We start from the raw sequence: 17884 nt of genomic DNA, 5'->3' as shown, positions 1-17884 counted from the left end.
GATTGATGCATGTTGTGCTTGATGACTGTGTGTTACATGTTTTCCAGATGTGATCATGTTCTCTACCAGGTGGTTATGAAGGTCAGTATATCCAGCAGACACTGGGTCATGGTCTCCACATTGCCCCCCTTCCTCCACACACCCTGGCACTCTCTCACGATCCCCACCCCCTCTGGGCTCAGTCCCACCCCTGGTAAGAGGTGCAGTTCCGAGGGTGAGGCGCTGATGCCCAATCCGCTGTCTTCAGACCGAAGGAGTGGGAAGGCGCTTTCTCCCTCTACCGGGCCAGTCTCCTGCTCCACAACCCCATTCAGCTCTTCCTCTGGTTCTGCGTTGTCATGGTTAACGTTGACCCGACTGCCCTCTTCCTCCTCCTCGACCCTTTCCTTCTCCATATCCTGTATCTAAGGGGAGAAAATGTATGATCCATCCAGAATACCACCAATGAGGGAGTGGGTAGTATGACCTTAAAAGGACAGTTAGAGAACTGTTTCCTTGTCCTTAAACTCAAAAAATATTTTCTCATTTTTTCCCAAAAATTTTAGAGAAATCCCATCGTGATCCAGTATCTGACTGAAAGAAGCTAAAGATCAGTGTAAGCTGTGTTTATGTGACAGACAGACAGGCCAGTGTTACAGCTGGACTTCAGACCTTGTTTATATCTGCAGGGAGAGTGAAATTACAAGATTGGTTGGCCTGTGTAGTCTGGATCTACCATCAAGACAAGAGGAGTACAGTACATGAGAGACAGCCTAACAAGGGGCTAACCCTGCCAGGAATGTTATCCATCAGTCAGACAGGTCACCTACCAGACAGTTCATCCTGAGGGCATGACCATTCTTAAGTACCTCAGTAGTGCTGCATCCCTAACTCCCATTTTCCTTCTACTCTCCATACGCATGCCAGTTTCTCTGAACCACTGCACACACTCACACAGCCACTGACCGGAACAAATTTGAAGCTCTCCTCCTGTGTCGGTGACTTCACTTTCTGTGACTGTGACTCCACCTCCATGTCCATATAAGTCACGGGCATCTGGATCTTACTGAGCACCTTGAAGCAGGTGCGCAGGCCCTGTGTGAGCTCCGATAGGTCCAGACAGGTCATGTGGGTACGGAGTGCATGCAGCATGCGGCCAAGCATCTGGGGCAGGAACTGAGACTGGATGTCAGCATGGAGCTCCTATTGGACCAGACCAATCAGATAGGGTTAGAGAGAGCAAGAAAGAGAGGGAAAGAGAGAGAAAGAGGAAAAATAGAAGCATGTGTGTGTGTGTGTACCAGAGGGATGACGTCCAGTAGGAATATGATGAGAGTGGAAATCTCTGTGACAGAGGGAGCAGGAGAGTCACTGTGATACTGCAGAGGGGGTGGCGGCAGGTCAGCTGGGTCGCTATTGAGACAGAGACACAGAGAGAGATCAGCTAAACAACATAAAATACATTCGAGTTGGAGAAAGATGCTTTATAACAGCAAAGCTACAGTGACTATTCCAGAGGAGGTACAGTAGGTGCTAGTAGAGGCGTTACCTACCTGAGGCAGGTGCAGAAGTGGCAGGTAATGTAGTCCCACAGGAACTCACTGTTCATGGAGCTCACCAGCATGTTCACCGTCTTTATGATTTCTGATGCGTTCTTGTTCTCTTTTATTTTACTGCACAGACAACACATCTAGGCAGTCACTATCATGTCGATCTCTTTTTAGGAAACTTCCCAATAAATATCATTCATCTATATTAGTTCACTCTCCACTCGTCCCATCCTCTCACCTGGCTAGCTGGTTGCCTGTCAGGCCAGTGCTGGTGATAGACTCCTCCCCCAACATCTCTCTGCAGTAGCTGTAGAATGCTCTCACCACCTCCAATAACACACTGCCCACTATCAGAGGACCTGAGAGAGACCACCATCATTATCATCACATACTGTCCACTGTCAGAGGACCTGAGAGAGACCACCATCATCATCATCATCACACACTGCCCACTATCAGAGGACCTGAGAGAGACCAGCATCATTATCCCACACTGCCCATTATCAGAGGACCTGAGTGAGACCACCATCATCATAATCATCAAACTGCACTCTATCAGAGGACCTGAGAGAGACCACTATCCTCACACACTGCCCACTATCAGAGGACCTGAGAGAGACCAGCATCATCATCCTCATTATCATCACACAATGCCCACTACCAGAGGACCTGAGAGAGACCACCATCATCATCACACACTGCCCACTACCAGAGGACCTGAGAGAGACCACTAATCCTCACACACTGCCCACTATCAGAGGACCTCAGAGAGACCACCATCATTATCCCACACTGCCCATTATCAGAGGACCTGAGTGAGACCAGCATCATTATCAGCATCATTATCACAAACTGCCCACTATCAGACGACCTGAGAGAGACCACCATCATCACACACTGCCCACTACCAGAGGACCTGAGAGAGACCACTAATCCTCACACACTGCCCACTATCAGAGGACCTGAGTGAGACCAGCATCATTATCATCATCATTATCACAAACTGCCCACTATCAGAGGACCTGAGAGAGACCACCATCATCATCACACACTGCCCACTACCAGAGGACCTGAGAGAGACCAGCATCATTATCATCATCATTATCACAAACTGCCCACTATCAGAGGACCTGAGAGAGACCACCATCATCACACACTGCTCACTATCAGAGGACCTGAGAGAGACCAGCATCATTATCACACACTGCCCAATATCAGTGGACCTGAGAGAGACCAGCATCATTATCATAAACTGCCCACTACCAGAGGACCTGAGATAGACCACCATCATTATCACACACTGCCCAATATCAGAGGACCTGAGAGAGACCACCATCATCATCACACACTGCCCACTACCAGAGGACCTGAGAGAGACCAGCATCATTATCATAAACTGCCCACTACCAGAAGACCTGAGAGAGACCACCATCATTATCACACACTGCCCACTATCAGAGGACCTGAGAGAGACCACCATCATCATCATCATCACACACTGCCCACTATCAGAGGACCAGAGACCACCATCATCTTCCTCATCATCACATACTGCCCACTATCAGATGGCCTGAGAGAGACCACCATCATCATCATCATCATCATCATCACACACTGCCCACTATCAGAGGACCAGAGACCACCATCATCTTCCTCATCATCACATACTGCCCACTATCAGATGGCCTGAGAGAGACCACCATCATCATCATCATCACACTGCCCACTACCAGAGGACCTGAGAGAGACCACCATCATCACCATCACACTGCCCACTATCAGAGGACCTGAGAGAGACCACCATCATCATCCTCATTATCATCACACACTGTCCACTATCAGAGGACCTGAGAGAGACCACCATCATCATCATTATCATCACACACTGCCCACTATCAGAGGACCTGAGTGAGATGAACATCATTACCACTACACCCTACTTACCAGCAGAGGGCTTAAGACAGCTGGAGAGAGTGAGAAGGGGAGGGGAGGGGTAGGAGAGATCAGGCCTGAAGTAGGGGAGGTGTGTGTTTACCTATCTCTGGCTTATCTATAAGGCTGATGATGATGCGGAAGGGTCGTAGATAACCAATCACGCTCTCCGGGTCCGCCTCCACATCCTTCTGATTCAAGATGTTGATCAAAGCCTAAGGACAGAGACACAGAGGACACACACGGTTACACCACTGGGTATTTACTGAATTCAAGTTCACCTTGTTTTCATGGTTTCATATTAAAATGAATGACTTGCATTTAAAGGCAGGTGTTTTAAGTCCTTCATGAGGTTTAATAATCTGGAACAGTATGATTTATATACTGCCACTGATCAACAGTAGTGTTAGCTAGTGTGTCCAACCTGCACTAAGAGTTCTCTGGAGTGGGTGTTGAAGTAGAAGGCTGTGTGTTCTTCCATGGAGATGAAGAGGTCAGGGTCTGCAGCAACCATACCCCCCTTAATATCTGTGCCTGGGGAACAGCAACACACACAGATACAGTTATTCACTTATAATATCAAGGCAGACATTTTATTCTCTAAAAGGAGAGATGCAAACAATTGAGGCTACATGGATACATTTATTAGGTAGATCTTAACGACATTAGCAAAAACTACATTTATTAGCTACATAGTGAAGTATATTCAGGCCTACTGCTAGACTACAACTCAAAGCCATAACTTCATTGTGTGTATGTGTGTGTGTGAACATGGCTGTGGTGCATGTCTATCCACACTAACTACCTAGCAGCCAGGCGTAGAGGCGTCTGTTGAGGGACATGTCTCTGCGGAGCAGCGTGAGGGAAGCAGCAGACACCACTCTGATCATGTCCTCCCTAGTCATAGGAATACTGCCTTGGGTTGGGTCCTGAGGTAATAACAGGGACAGTTACATGGGGCACAGGGAAAGGGGAGAGGATGAAGATAGAGAGGCAAAGAAGGAAGAGTTGGAAGAGGAGATGAAAGAGGATTAAGGGAAGAGCAGGACAGAGTATATAAGGAGGAGGAGGAGGAGGTGAGGAGGAAGAGGAGAGGAGGAGGTGAGAAGAAGGAGGTGAGACAGAGGAGAAAAGGGAATATGAGGAGGTGGTGGAGAAAGAGGAGGTAAACCTCTAACCTCTGAGAAAAACATTGACGCTTGCAAGGACACGGTGACTGAGTTCATCGGGAAGTGTACAGGGGATGTTATTCCAATGGTGACTATTAAAACCTACCCAAACCAGAAACCGTGGATAGATAGCAGCATTCGCACAAAACTGAAAGCGCGAACCACCGCATTTAACCATGGCAAGGTGACTGGGAATATACAAAGTGTAGTTATTCGTTCCGTAATGCAAACAAACATGCAAAATGTCAGTACAGAGGCAAAGTGGAGTCGCAATTCAGTGGCTCAGACAAGACTTATGTGGCAGGGTCTACAGACAATCACGGACTACAAAGCGAAAACCAGCCACGTAGCGGACACCGATGTCTTGCTCCCAGACAAGCTAAACACCTTCTTTGCCCTCTGAGGAGAACACAGTGCCACCGAAGCGGCCGGCTCCCAAGGACTGTGGGCTCTCGTTCTCCGTGGCCGACGTGAGTAAGACATTTAAACGTGTTAACCCTCACAAGGCTGCCGGCCCAGACGGCATCCCTAGCCGCGTCCTAAGAGCATGTGCAGACCAGCTAGCTGTAGTGTTTACTGACATATTCAATCTCTCCCTATCAAGATGTCTACCATTGTTCATGTACCCAACAAAGCAAAGGTAACTGAACTAAATTACCATCGCCCTGTAGCACTCACTTCTGTCATCATGAACCTCTACCTTACCTGACACCCTAGACCCTCGTCAATTTGCATACCGCCCCAATAGATCCACAGACGATGCCATTTCCATTGTGCTGCACACTGCCCTATCCCATCTGGACAAGAGGAATACCTACGTCAGAATGCTGTTGATTGACTATAGCTCAGCCTTCAACACCATAGTACCCTCCAAGCTCATCGTTAAGCTCAGGGCCCTGTGTCTGAACCCCGCTGTATGCAACTTGGTACTGGACATCCAGAAGGGCTGCCTCCAGGGGCGAAGGTAGGAAACAACAACTCCACTTCGCTGATCATCAACACAGGGGTCCCACATGGGTGCGTGCTCAGCCCATTCCTGTACTCCCTGTTCACCCATAACTGCATGGCCATTCACACCTCCAACTCAATCATCAAGTTTTCAGTCGACACAACAGTAGTAGTTACCAACAATGACGAGACAGCCTACAGGGAGGAGGTGAGGGACCTGGCAGAGTGGGGCCAGGAAAATAACCTCTCACTCAACGTCTACAAAACAAAGAAACTGATCGTGGACTTCAGGAAACAGCATGCCCCTATCCACATCGACGGGACAGCAATCGAGAAGGTGGAAAGCTTCAAGTTCCACGGTGTACACATCACTCACAATCTGAAATGGTCCACCCACACGCAGACAGTGTTGTGAAGAAGGCGCAACAGTGCCTCTTTAACCTCAGGAGGCTGAAGAAATTCGGCTTGGCCCCTAAAACCCTCACAAACTTTTACAGATGCACAATTGAGAGCATCCTGTTGGGCTGTATGCCTGGTAAGTCAACTGCACCACCCAACCACAGATCTCTCCAGAGGGTGGTACTGTCTGCCCAACGCATCACCAGGGGGCACACTGCCTGCCCTCCAGGACACCTACAGCACCTGATGTCACAGGTAGGCCAAAAAGATCATCAAGGACATCAACCACCCGAGCCGCGGCCTGTTCACCCTGCTACCATCAAGGCGGCGAGGTCAGTACAGGTACATCAAAGCTGGGACCGAGAGACAAAAAAACAGCTTCTATCTCAAGGCCATCAGACTGTTAAATAGCCATCACTAGCCAGGTCCCACCCGGCTACTCATCCCTACAACCTTACGAGGGTGCTGCCCTATATACATTGAATCACTGGCCACTTTAAATAATAGAAGACTATTCACTTAAATAAGGTTTACATACTGCTTTACGCATATCATACAGTGGCAAGAAAAAGTATGTGAACCCTTTGGAATTACCTGGATTTCTGCATAGATTTGTCATAAAATGTGATCTGATCTTCATCTAAGTCACAGCAACAGACAAACACAGTCGGCTTAAACTAATAATGCACAAACAATTATACGTTTTCATGTCTTTATTGAACAGACTGTGTAAACATTCACAGTGCAGGGTGGAAAAACTACATGAACCCTTGGATTTAATAACTGGTTGACCCTCCTTTTTGCAGCAGTAACCTCAACCAAACATTTTCTGTAATTGCGGATCAGACCTGCACAACGGTCAGGAGGAATTTTGGAAAAATCCTCTTTACAAAACTGTATCAGTTCAGCAATATTCTTGGGATGTCTGGTGTGAACCGGTATTTTGAGGTCATACCACAGCATCTCAAATCGGTTTGAGGTCAGGAACCTGACTTGGCCACTCCAGAAGGCGTATTTTCATCTGTTGAAGCCATTCTGTTGTTTATTTACTTCTGTGTTTTTTTTGTCGTTGTCCTGTTGCATCACCCAACTTCTGTTGAGCTTCAATTGGTGGACAGATAGCCTAACATTCTCCTGCAAAATGTCTTGATAAACGTCTTGATGTCTTGATAAATGTCTTGATAAACTTGGGAATACATTTTTCGGCGATGATAGCAAGCTGTCCAGACCCTGAGCAAAGCAGCCCCAAACCACGATGCTCCCTCCACAATAACATTTGCTAAATATGTGTATGTGACCAATAAAATTTTATTTTAACGTTACTTACCAGGCAGGTGGCCAAGGAGAAGAAGAAGAGCAGGATCTCCAGCATGTTCCTCTGCACCAGAACATTTGAGTCCTGCAGAGACAGACACAACGCCTTCACCTGGGAGAGAGAGAGAAAGAGAGACAGACAGACAGACAGGTTATCCAACATGGCCAACACAACCCTACACTCGCTCACACTAACACACAATAACTCACCACCAGGCGGTTGTCATAGCCCAGCATGCGTGTTTGCTGGTGCGGGGGGGTTAAGCGGTCAAAGTGTGTGACGATGAAGAGAGAGGCAGGCAGCCGGACTAGAGGGCTGACCAACACACTGCCCCACAGAGCCCCATAGAACACCTGCTGGCCCACCAACATAGACAGTCTCAGTAGCAATGCATCCGTCCTGGAGAGTGGGGAGAGGGGGAAGAGGATTCGTAATATCATGAAATTATCTATGCAAAAGAAAATACACTGAGTGGGCCTCCTTGGTGGCACAGTGGTTAAGGGTGCTGTACTGCAGCGCCAGCTGTGCCCCCAGAGACTCTGGGTTCTCGCCCAGGCTCTGTCGTAACCGTCCGCGACCGGGAGGTCCGTGGGGCGACGCACAATTGGCCTAGCGTCGTCCGGGTTAGGGAGAGTTTGGCCAGTAGGGATATCCTTGTCTCATCGCGCACCAGCGACTCCTGTGGCGGGCCGGGTGCAGTGGGCACTAACCAAGGTGCACGGTGTTTCCTCCGAGACATTGGTGCGGCTGGCTTCCGGGTTGGATGCGCGCTCCCGTACGGGAGTTGCGGCTTGGTTGGGTTGTGTAGCGGAGGACGCATGACTTTCAACCTTCGTCTCTCCCGAGCCCGTACAGGAGTTGTAGCGATGAGACAAAACAATTGGATACCACGAAATTGGGGAGAAAAAGGGGTAAAAACAAAAACAAAAGAAAATACACTGAGTGTACAAAACATTAGGAACACCTAATATTGAGTTGCACTCCTTTTTCCGTCAGAACAGCCTCAATTCATCGAGGCATGGATTCTACAAGGTGTCGAAAGCGTTCCACAGGGATGCTGGCCCATGTTGACTCCAATGCTTCCCACAGTTGTGTCAAGTTGGCTGCATGTCCTTTGGTCCATTCTTTATACACACAAGAAAATGTTGAGCGTGGAAAACCCAGCAGTGTTGCAGTTCTCAAACTGGTGCACCTGGCAACTATTATCATACCCCGTTCAAAGGCACTTCAATCTTTTGTCTTGCCCATTCACCCTTAATGGCACACATACACAATCCATGTCTCAATTGTGTCAAGGCTTTCCTCTTCATCTACACTGATTAAAGTAGAATTAACATGTGACATCAATAAGGGATCATAGCTTTCACCTGGTCAGTCTATGTCATGTTTTGTACACTCAGTGTATATTGCAATATATATTGCAATTTTGCATGTGTGTGTGCGTGCACGCGCGTACCTGTCATAAACCTCAGCCCCCTCCTCCAGGCCAGGTAGTAGTCCAGTGATGAAGGCCTGTAGGCTGGGCAGTAGGGCCCTCTGTAGGGGGAGGTAGTAGCGCTCATACAGCGTCAACAGGGCTGGCTTCACTGCCATTGCAGCATGGCCCAGCAACGGGAACAGCCCCGAGCTAACACACACACACAAAGATAGAGATCAATACAACACATTAACTCACACACACATCAGTACAGGAGAATGCATGTATTTTTTTACACCTTTATTTAACTAGGCAAGTCAGTTAAGAACACATTCTTATTTTCAATGACGGCCTAGGAACGGTGGGTTAACTGCCTTGTTCAGGGGCAGAACGACAGATTTTTACCTTGTCAGCTTGGGAATTCAATCTTGCAACCTTACAGTTAACTAGTCCAACACTCTAACCACCTGCCTCTCATTGCACTCCACGAGGAGCCTGCCTGTTACGCGAATGTAGTAAGAAGCCAAGGTAAGTTTCTAGCTAGCATTAAACTTCTTATAAACAATCAATCAATCAATCATAATCACTAGTTAACTACACATGGTTGATGATATTACATCAGTACAGGAGAACACACAATCCATTAACACATGGACAGGTCAATAGGCCTACAACACCTCAGGACAGACAGACAATACAGACGGACGGACACATCCTATGGGTTAGCATGAGTCCTACACCTGTAGATGAAGAGGTCCTTGGCCAGCCATTTGGTGCCGATGATCTTGAAGATGACCTCATAGGTCTCCAGGGCCTTGATGTGCACTCCGCTGGGCAGGGCTGGGTGAAGACACTGGGCCAGACGCTTCCCAATGATTAGCCTCTTGGGCAGCAGAGAGTAGCGCAGGTTACTCTGCAGGGCCTGGGGAGGGAGGATTAGAGAGAGGGAGAGCGGTGATGAAGGGGGGGTAACTACCTGGTACCAAATGGTGCTTGTGGTGGTAGTTAGTGGTGTGTGTTGTAATGAATACCAAAGAAAAAAACAATTCATGGGTAATTATTGTGTATCTAATATGTTATTTGTCTGGGCTATTGACAAAAAAATAGGTCATGCAGTACTGACACTGTCAACATAACCAAATAGATGAGCAGGAACTGGAAGTGTTGCTTTGTTTACATGACAGATTAAAGTGGCCTGAAGGGATCCTCACTCATTCTCACATAGCGCCTAGACACATACAGATCAACACACACTGGCATTCTACCATAACACTCTGAAGCAAACATCCTTCTTGCTAAATGTGTCACAAGCAGTGACCTACAGGCAGTCTCCTTGTGGAGTGCAACGAGAGAGAGGCAGGTCATTATTGCATTGGACTAGTAAACTGTAAGGTTGCAAGATTAGATCCCCCGAGCTGACAAGGTGAAAATCTGTCGTTCTGCCCTGAACAAGGCAGTTAACCCACCGTTCCTAGGCCGTCATTGAAAATAAGAATGTGTTCTTAACTGACTTGCCTAGTTAAATAAAAGTTATACAAATAAATAAAACATTTAGAAAATGTAAAAATCTGCAAATGGCGCCCAAAATACCGATTTCCGATTGTTATGAAAACTTGAAATCGGCCCTAATTAAATCGGCCATTCTGATGAATCGGTCGACCTCTAATTCTGGGCTACTGCAGTAGAACAGTTTACGAGAAATGTTAAACTGAGTGCCTGCAAAAGCAATCAAAACACTCTGTATGATAGGTCAATGAGAGTTTGAATAAAGTGTTGTCTTCTAACAGCTTTAATAGTTAGAAGCAAATACATTATCAAGTAAAAAGGTATAGACTATCATCCTCTCTATTGAATGATTGTGGGCTAAGTGAATGAACAATGATGTAGGCTTATTTTCTGAAACTCGATTGATAGATTGGCATCCGCTATGAGATGGAAAAACATTCCCAATCTCACAGACCACTGATCTTGGAGCCAGATCCAGACAGAACCAGACCCAACCATGGCAACACCAGCAGGACGGACAAGTGACTGCAGGTAGTGACTGGGCCCAGAGCCAGAGAACCACTCAAACACAGAAAGTACAATACACTGACCAAGAGCCCAATAACATGGCTAACTCGTCAATGCTAAAGAATAAGCAGTTAGCTTCTACTCTGTAAGGACATGAATACACTCAGAAAATGCCACCATTGATTTGGTCAGTCACTCTCACTCAGATATCAGTCTATTGACGTACAGGTGCGTCAATCTAAATAACATAATACAAAAATCTCCATCAAAATCAGTCAGTTTAAGCTGGAGATATCTATGGCAGCCTTCCACATCTGTGGTGGAAGATGGCCGAGCTACAGAGGTGTTTGTCAGAACATGAGACATCCCGAAAACTGAACTTCTCACGAAAATGTCTGTAGCGTCCGAACTATGGAAATATGAGATTAATTAGGGCCGATTTCAAGTTTTCATAACAATCGGAAATCTGTATTTTTGGACACCGATTTGGCCGATATTATATATTTTTTACACATTTATTTAACTAGGCAAGTCAGTTAAGAACATATTGTTATTTTCATTGACGGTCTAGGAACGGTGGGTTAACTGCCTCGTTCAGGGGCAGAACGACAGATTTTACCTTGTCAGCTCGGGGATTCAATCTTGCAACCTTACAGTTAACTAGTCCAACGCTCTAACCACCTGCCTCTCATTGCACTCCACGAGGAGCCTGCCTGTTACGCGAATGCAGTAAGAAGCCAAGGTAAGTTGCTAGCTAGCATTAAACTTATCTTATAGAAAACAATCAATCAATCATAATCACTAGTTACCTACACATGGTTGATGATAAACTAGTATTATCTAGCATGTCCTGCTTTGCATATAATCGATGCGGTGCACATTCGCGGAAAAAGGGCTGTCGTTGCTCCAACATGCACCTAACCATAAACATCAATGCCTTTCTTAAAAGCACTACAAGTATTTATTTTTTATACCTGCATATTTAGTTAATATTGCCTGCTAACATGATTTTAGTTGAACTGGTAAATTGTGTCACTTCTCTTGCAACAGAGTCAGGGTATATGCAGCAGTTTGGGCCGCCTGGCTTGTTGCGAACTGTGTGAAGACTATTTCTTCCTAACAAAGACAGCCAACTATGCCAAACGGGGGATGATTTAACAAAAGCGCATTTGCGAAAAAAGCATAATCGTTGCACAAATGTACCTAACCATAAACATCAATGCCTTTCTTAAAATCAATACACAGAAGTATATATTTTTAAACCTGCATATTTAGTTAAAATAAATCCAGGTTAGCAGGCAACATTAACCAGGTGAAATTGTGTCACTTCTCTTGCATTCATTGCACGCAGAGTCAGGGTATATGCAACAGTTTGGGCCGCCTGGCTCGTTGCGAACTAATTTGCCAGAATTGTATGTAATTATGACATAACATTGAAGGTTGTGCAATGTAACAGCAATATTTAGACTTAGGGATGCCAGCCGTTAGATAAAATACGGAACGGTTCTGTATTTCACTGAAATAATAAACACTTTGCTTTCGAAATGATAGTTTCCAGATTCAACCATATTAATGACCAAAGGCTGGTATTTCTGTGTGTTATTATGTTATAATTAAGTCTATGATTTGATATTTGATAGAGCAGTCTGACTGAGCGGTGGTAGGCAGCAGCAGGCTCGTAAGCATTCATTCAAATAGCACTTTTGTGCGTTTGCCAGCAGCTCTTCGCAATTCTTTAAGTATGGCGCTGTTTATGACTTCAAGCCTATCAACTCCCGAGATTAGGCTGGTGTAACCAATGTGAAATGGCTAGCTAGTTAGCTGGGTGCGCGCTAATAGCGTTTCAAACTTGACTCACTCTGAGACTTGGAGTAGTTGTTCCCCTTGCTCTGCAAGGGCCGCAGATTTTGTGGAGCAATGGGTAACGGTGCTTCGAGGGTGGCTGTTGTCGATGTGTTCCTGGTTCGAGCCCAGGTAGGGGCGAGGAGAGGGACGGAAGCTATACTGTTACACTGGCAAAACTAAAGTGCCAATAAGAACATCCAATAGTCAAAGGTTAATGAAATACAAATGGTACAGAGAGAAATAGTCCTATAAATACTATATTAACTACAACCTAAAAACCTCTTACCTGGGAATATTGAAGTCTCATCTTAAAAGGAACCACCAGCTTTCATATGTTCTCATGTTCTGAGCAAGGAACTTACATGGCACATATTTCACTTTTACTTTCTTCTCCAACACTTTGTTTTTGCATTATTTAAACCAAATTGAACATGTTTCATTATTTATTTGAGGCTAAATAGATTTGTATTGATGTATTATATTAAGTTATAATAAGTGTTCATTCAGTATTGTTGTAATTGTCATTATTACAAATAAATACAAAATAAATATGGCCGATTAATCGGTTTCGGCTTTTTTTGGTCCTCCAATAAATCGGTATCGGTATTGAAAAATCATAATCGGTCTACCTCTAGTCTCTACGACCCCCACAAGCCCCAAGGGAGTCGTCAGAAGTCAATACTGACAATGTGCCAACTTATGTTTGTGGAAAGGGGAGATTCTCATGAACATGATGGTGTTCTCCGTTTTGCTCTAAGACCCCTACAAGTGTTGCGGGACTCGTCTCAAGGTAACCGATAGCGGTAAAATAAAATAAAAGAATGGTATGGAGGTAGTTTTGTGCCTACCCAAAAAAAGGGGTTAAATATGTGTTCAAAAATATATATATTTATAGGACAGACACTTCAAACCCTTATTCCTTATGAATCTTTTTTTTTTTTTTTTTACAATTTTGGTCTGCCTGGTGACATCACATTCATGAGCTTGGGTCCAAGGAAAACACTGAACTTCTCATTTTGGTCCCAGGCTGAAAAAGTTTAAGAACCCCTGGTCTAGAGTGGCTTCATGTCTGAATATATTGTACCAGCCATGTCAACCGTACCTTGTTGAGTTTACCCAGAGAGGAGATGAGGTCGGCCCATTCACTGGATGACTCAAAGTTCCGCAGGGCCTTCTCGATGACTGCCGCGTAACTACGGTAACGGTAGTCATTCTGCAGCTCCTGCTCCTCGGGATCCATAATGCCTGACTCACGTCCCAGCATGCTCAGCGTGTGTCTGAGGAAAGGGGGAGGAGAACTGGAAACAGAGAGGAGAGGGGGCAACAGAACAGATATTTGTTGTCAGACATCAATCCCTACATCAGGGTCATGTCCACAAGGCTCAAATTGGAAGAAAACAGAGTGAAAAGTGGAGCCTGGTACTAGCCTACATGTACCTGAAATTGAATTGTTTTGATACGGTGTCCCCTAATGAACACAACCCAGATTTCTGTTTGTAACATTGAGCTATGTTGCAGAGGGTTTTCTCCTGCACACACAAATTGATATGGTCACAGTGACACATGCGGTCACACACACGCGCACACACACACACACACACACACACACACACACACACACGAATCACAATGAGCTCATTCATGATTGGGTCTGCTCTGTGCTTGTCTGCCTGACCTGGCTTGAATTCTGAAAATAGTCTAACAGACAACTGGAATTTAGGACACAGGGCGACTGATTCCTGTTGAACACATCTACACATGCTCCCAGAGGAACAAACATCAGTGCCCCTATTCACAAAGTGTCTCAGCGTAGAAGTGCTGATCTAGGATGAGTTTGACCTTTTAAAGACAGAATCCGCAGTAGGGGGAAACATCGCCACTTGCAGCCACACCACCGTTGTTATTGTTTTTGTTGCCGAGCTGAGGAGCATCGAGCAGAATGGTAAAAAAAAGAATATCCAGTACATATTGTTCTCTTCTATCACGTGTGGCTGTTTCACCATTAAGGATCAATAAGATGGGCGCACACTTACTCAGATGATTTGTCACATGAGTAGAATACAACAGTGAAATCGTTACTTACAAGCCCTTAACCAACGGTTAAGAAAAATCTGTGTTAAGTAAAAAATAAGAAATAAAAGTAACAAATAATTAAAGAGCAGCAGTAAAATAACAATAGCGAGGCTATATACAGTGGGTACCGATACAGAGTCAATGTGCGGGGGCACCGGTTAGTCGAGGTAATATGTACATGTAGGTAGAGTGCGGTAGCAGAGAGAACCGTCTATGACTAGGGTGGCTGGAGTCTGAGAATTTTTAGGGCCTTCCTCTGACACCGCCTGGTATAGAGGTCTTGAATAGCAAGAAGCTTGGCCCCAGTGATGTACTAGGCTGCACGCACTACCCTCTGTAGTGCCTTGCGGTCGGAGGCCAAGCAGTTGCCATATCAGGCAGTGATGCAACCAGTCAGGATGCTCTCGATGGTGCAGCTGTAGAACCTTTTGAGGATCTGAGGACCCATGCCAAATCTTTTCAGTCTCCTGAGGGGGAATAGGTTTTGCCGTGCCCTCTTCACAACTGTCTTAGTGTGCATGGACCATGGTAGCTTATTGGTGATGTGGACACCAAGGAACTTGAAGTTCTCAACCTGCTCCACTACAACCCTGTCATGAGAATGGGGGCGTGCTCGGTCCTCCTTTTCCTGTAGTCCACAATCACCTCCTTTGTCTTGATCACATTGAAGGAGAGGTTGTAATCCTGGCACCACACGGCCAGGTCTCCGACCTCCTTCCTATAGGCTGTCTTGTCGTTGTCAGTGATCAGGCCTACCACTGTTGTGTCATCAGCAAACTTAATGATGGTGTTGGAGTCATGCCTGGCCATGCAGTCATGAGTGAACAGGGAGTACAAGAGGGGACTGAGCACGCACCCAAGGGGCCCCCAAGTTGAGGATCAGCGTGGCGGATGTGTTGTTACCAACCCCTAACCACCTGGTGGCAGCGGAGTGGTAGTCATTTAGGAAGGTTACCTTAGCGTTCTTGGGCACAGGGACTATGGTAGTCTGCTTGAAACATGTTGGTATTACAGACGCAGACAGGGAGAGGTTGAAAATGTCAGTGGAGACACTTGCCAGTTGGTCAGCGCATGCTCAGAGTACACATCCTGGTAATCCGTCTGGCCCTGCAGCCTTGTGAATGTTGACCTGTTTAAAAGTATTACTCACACCAGCTACAGAGAGCGTGATAACACAGTCGTCCGGAACAGCTGATGCTCTAATGCATGTTTCAGTGTTACTTGCTTCGAAGCGAGCATAGAAGTAATTTAGCTCCTTTGGTAGGCTTGTGTCACTGGGCATGTATTATATTAAGTTAAAAATAAGTGTTCATTCAGTATTACTGTAATTGTCATTATTTCAAATTATATATTATATACATATTCATACACACACACACACACACACACACACACACACACACACACACACACACACACACACACACACACACAGGGGAGAACAAGTATTTGATAACCTGCAAAATTGGCAGTGTTTCCTACTTCTAATTTTTATCACTTCAACTGTGAGAGACGGAATCTAAAACGGAATCTAAAACAAAAATCCAGAAAATCACATTGTATGATTTTTAAGTAATTCATTTGCATTTTATTGCATGACATAAGTATTTGATACATCAGAAAAGCAGAACTTAATATTTGGTAGAGAAACCTTTGTTTGCAATTACAGAGATCATTCGTTTCCTGTAGTTCTTGACCAGGTTTGCACACACTGCAGCAGGGATTTTGGCCCACTCCTCCATTCAGACCTTCTCCAGATCCTTCAGGTTTCGGGGCTGTCGCTGGGCAATACGGACTTTCAGCTCCCTCCAAAGATTTTCTATTGGGTTCAGGTCTAGAGACTGGCTAGGCCACTCCAGGACCTTGAGATGCTTCTTACGGAGCCACTCCTTAGCTGCCCTGGCTGTGTGTTTCGGGTTGTTGTCATGCTGGAATAACCAGCCACAACCCGTTTTCAATGCTCTTTACTGAGGGAAGGAGGTTGTTGGCCAAGATCTCGCGAAATACATGGCCCCATCCATCCTCCCCTCAATACGGTGCAGTTGTCCTTTCCCCTTTGCAGAAAAGCATCCCCAAAGAATGATGTTTCCACCTCCATGCTTCACGGTTGGGATGGCGTTCTTGGGGTTGTACTCATCCTTCTTCCTCCAAACACGGCGAGTGGAGTTTAGACCAAAAAGCTCTATTTTTATCTCATCAGACCACATGACCTTCTCCCATTCCTCCTCTGGATCAACCAGATGGTCATTAGCAAACTTCAGACGGGCCTGGACATGCTGTGCCTTGAGCAGGGGGACCTTGCGTGTGCTGCAGGATTTTAATCCATGACGGCGTAGTGTGTTACTAATGGTTTTCTTTGAGACTGTGGTCCTAGCTCTCTTCAGGTCATTGACCAGGTCCTGCCGTGTAGTTCTGGGCTGATCCCTCACCTTCCTCATGATCATTGATGCCCCGCGAGGTGAGATCTTGCATGGAGCCCCAGACCGAGGGTGATTGACCATCATCTTGAACTTCTTCCATTTTCTAATAATTGCGCCAACAGTTGTTGCCTTCTCACCAAGCTGCTTGCCTATTGTCCTGTAGCCTATCCCAGCCTTGTGCAGGTCTACAATTTTATCCCTGATGTCCTTACACAGCTCTCTGGTCTTGGCCATTGTGGAGAGGTTGGAGTCTGTTTGATTGAGTGTGTGGACAGGTGTCTTTTATACAGGTAATGAGTTCAAACAGGTGCAGTTAATACAGGTAATGAGTGGAGAACAGGAGGGCTTCTTAAAGAAAATCTAACAGATCTGTGAGAGCCGGAATTCTTACAGGTTGGTAGGTGATCAAATACTTATGTCATGCAATAAAATGCAAATGAATTACTTAAAAATCATACAATGTGATTTTATGGATTTTTGTTTTAGATTCCGTCTCTCACAGTTGAAGTGTACCTATGATAAAAAATTACAGACCTCTACATGCTTTGTAAGTAGGAAAAACCTGCAAAATCGCCACTGTATATAAAAAAAGAAAAAATAGGCAGATTAATCGGTATCAGCTTTTTTTTGGTCCTCCAATAAATCGGTATTGAAAAATCATAATCGGTCGACCTCTAGTAAGTACAGTCACTGTGGGGACGATGTCATCGATGCACTTATTGATGAAGCCAGTGACTGATGTGGTGTACTCCTCAATGCCATCGGAAGAATCTCAGAACATATGCCAGTCTGTACTAGCAAAACAGTCTTGTAGCTTATCATCT

The 17884-nt window shown here is 45.6% G+C and overlaps 1 protein-coding gene across 2 annotated transcripts in view; it reads right to left on the bottom strand.

The window, feature by feature from the left end:
* Positions 1-17884, bottom strand: part of LOC110520446 (protein dopey-2) — a 53680-nt gene that overhangs the window by 20246 nt on the left and 15550 nt on the right. Inside the window, exons 2-14 of one of the 2 annotated variants that reach the window (XM_036974997.1) lie at positions 13670-13865; positions 9450-9631; positions 8749-8919; positions 7502-7691; positions 7305-7403; positions 4267-4390; positions 3886-3995; positions 3565-3676; positions 1768-1888; positions 1533-1652; positions 1281-1392; positions 934-1182; positions 67-404 (exon numbers count right to left, since the gene is read on the bottom strand). In XM_036974997.1, coding sequence (XP_036830892.1) covers positions 67-404; positions 934-1182; positions 1281-1392; positions 1533-1652; positions 1768-1888; positions 3565-3676; positions 3886-3995; positions 4267-4390; positions 7305-7403; positions 7502-7691; positions 8749-8919; positions 9450-9631; positions 13670-13831 — 2090 coding nt within the window. In that variant the 5' untranslated portion in view covers positions 13832-13865. The remainder of the gene's footprint in view (positions 1-66; positions 405-933; positions 1183-1280; positions 1393-1532; positions 1653-1767; positions 1889-3564; positions 3677-3885; positions 3996-4266; positions 4391-7304; positions 7404-7501; positions 7692-8748; positions 8920-9449; positions 9632-13669; positions 13866-17884) is intronic. The other variant, XM_036974998.1, reaches the window with a different exon arrangement.

The sequence above is a fragment of the Oncorhynchus mykiss genome, chromosome 3 (assembly GCF_013265735.2).
Source record: "Oncorhynchus mykiss isolate Arlee chromosome 3, USDA_OmykA_1.1, whole genome shotgun sequence".
Lineage (NCBI taxonomy): Eukaryota > Metazoa > Chordata > Actinopteri > Salmoniformes > Salmonidae > Oncorhynchus > Oncorhynchus mykiss.
The sequence above is the reverse complement of the archived record's forward strand: the minus strand, read 5'-3'. Positions and strand labels throughout refer to the sequence as shown.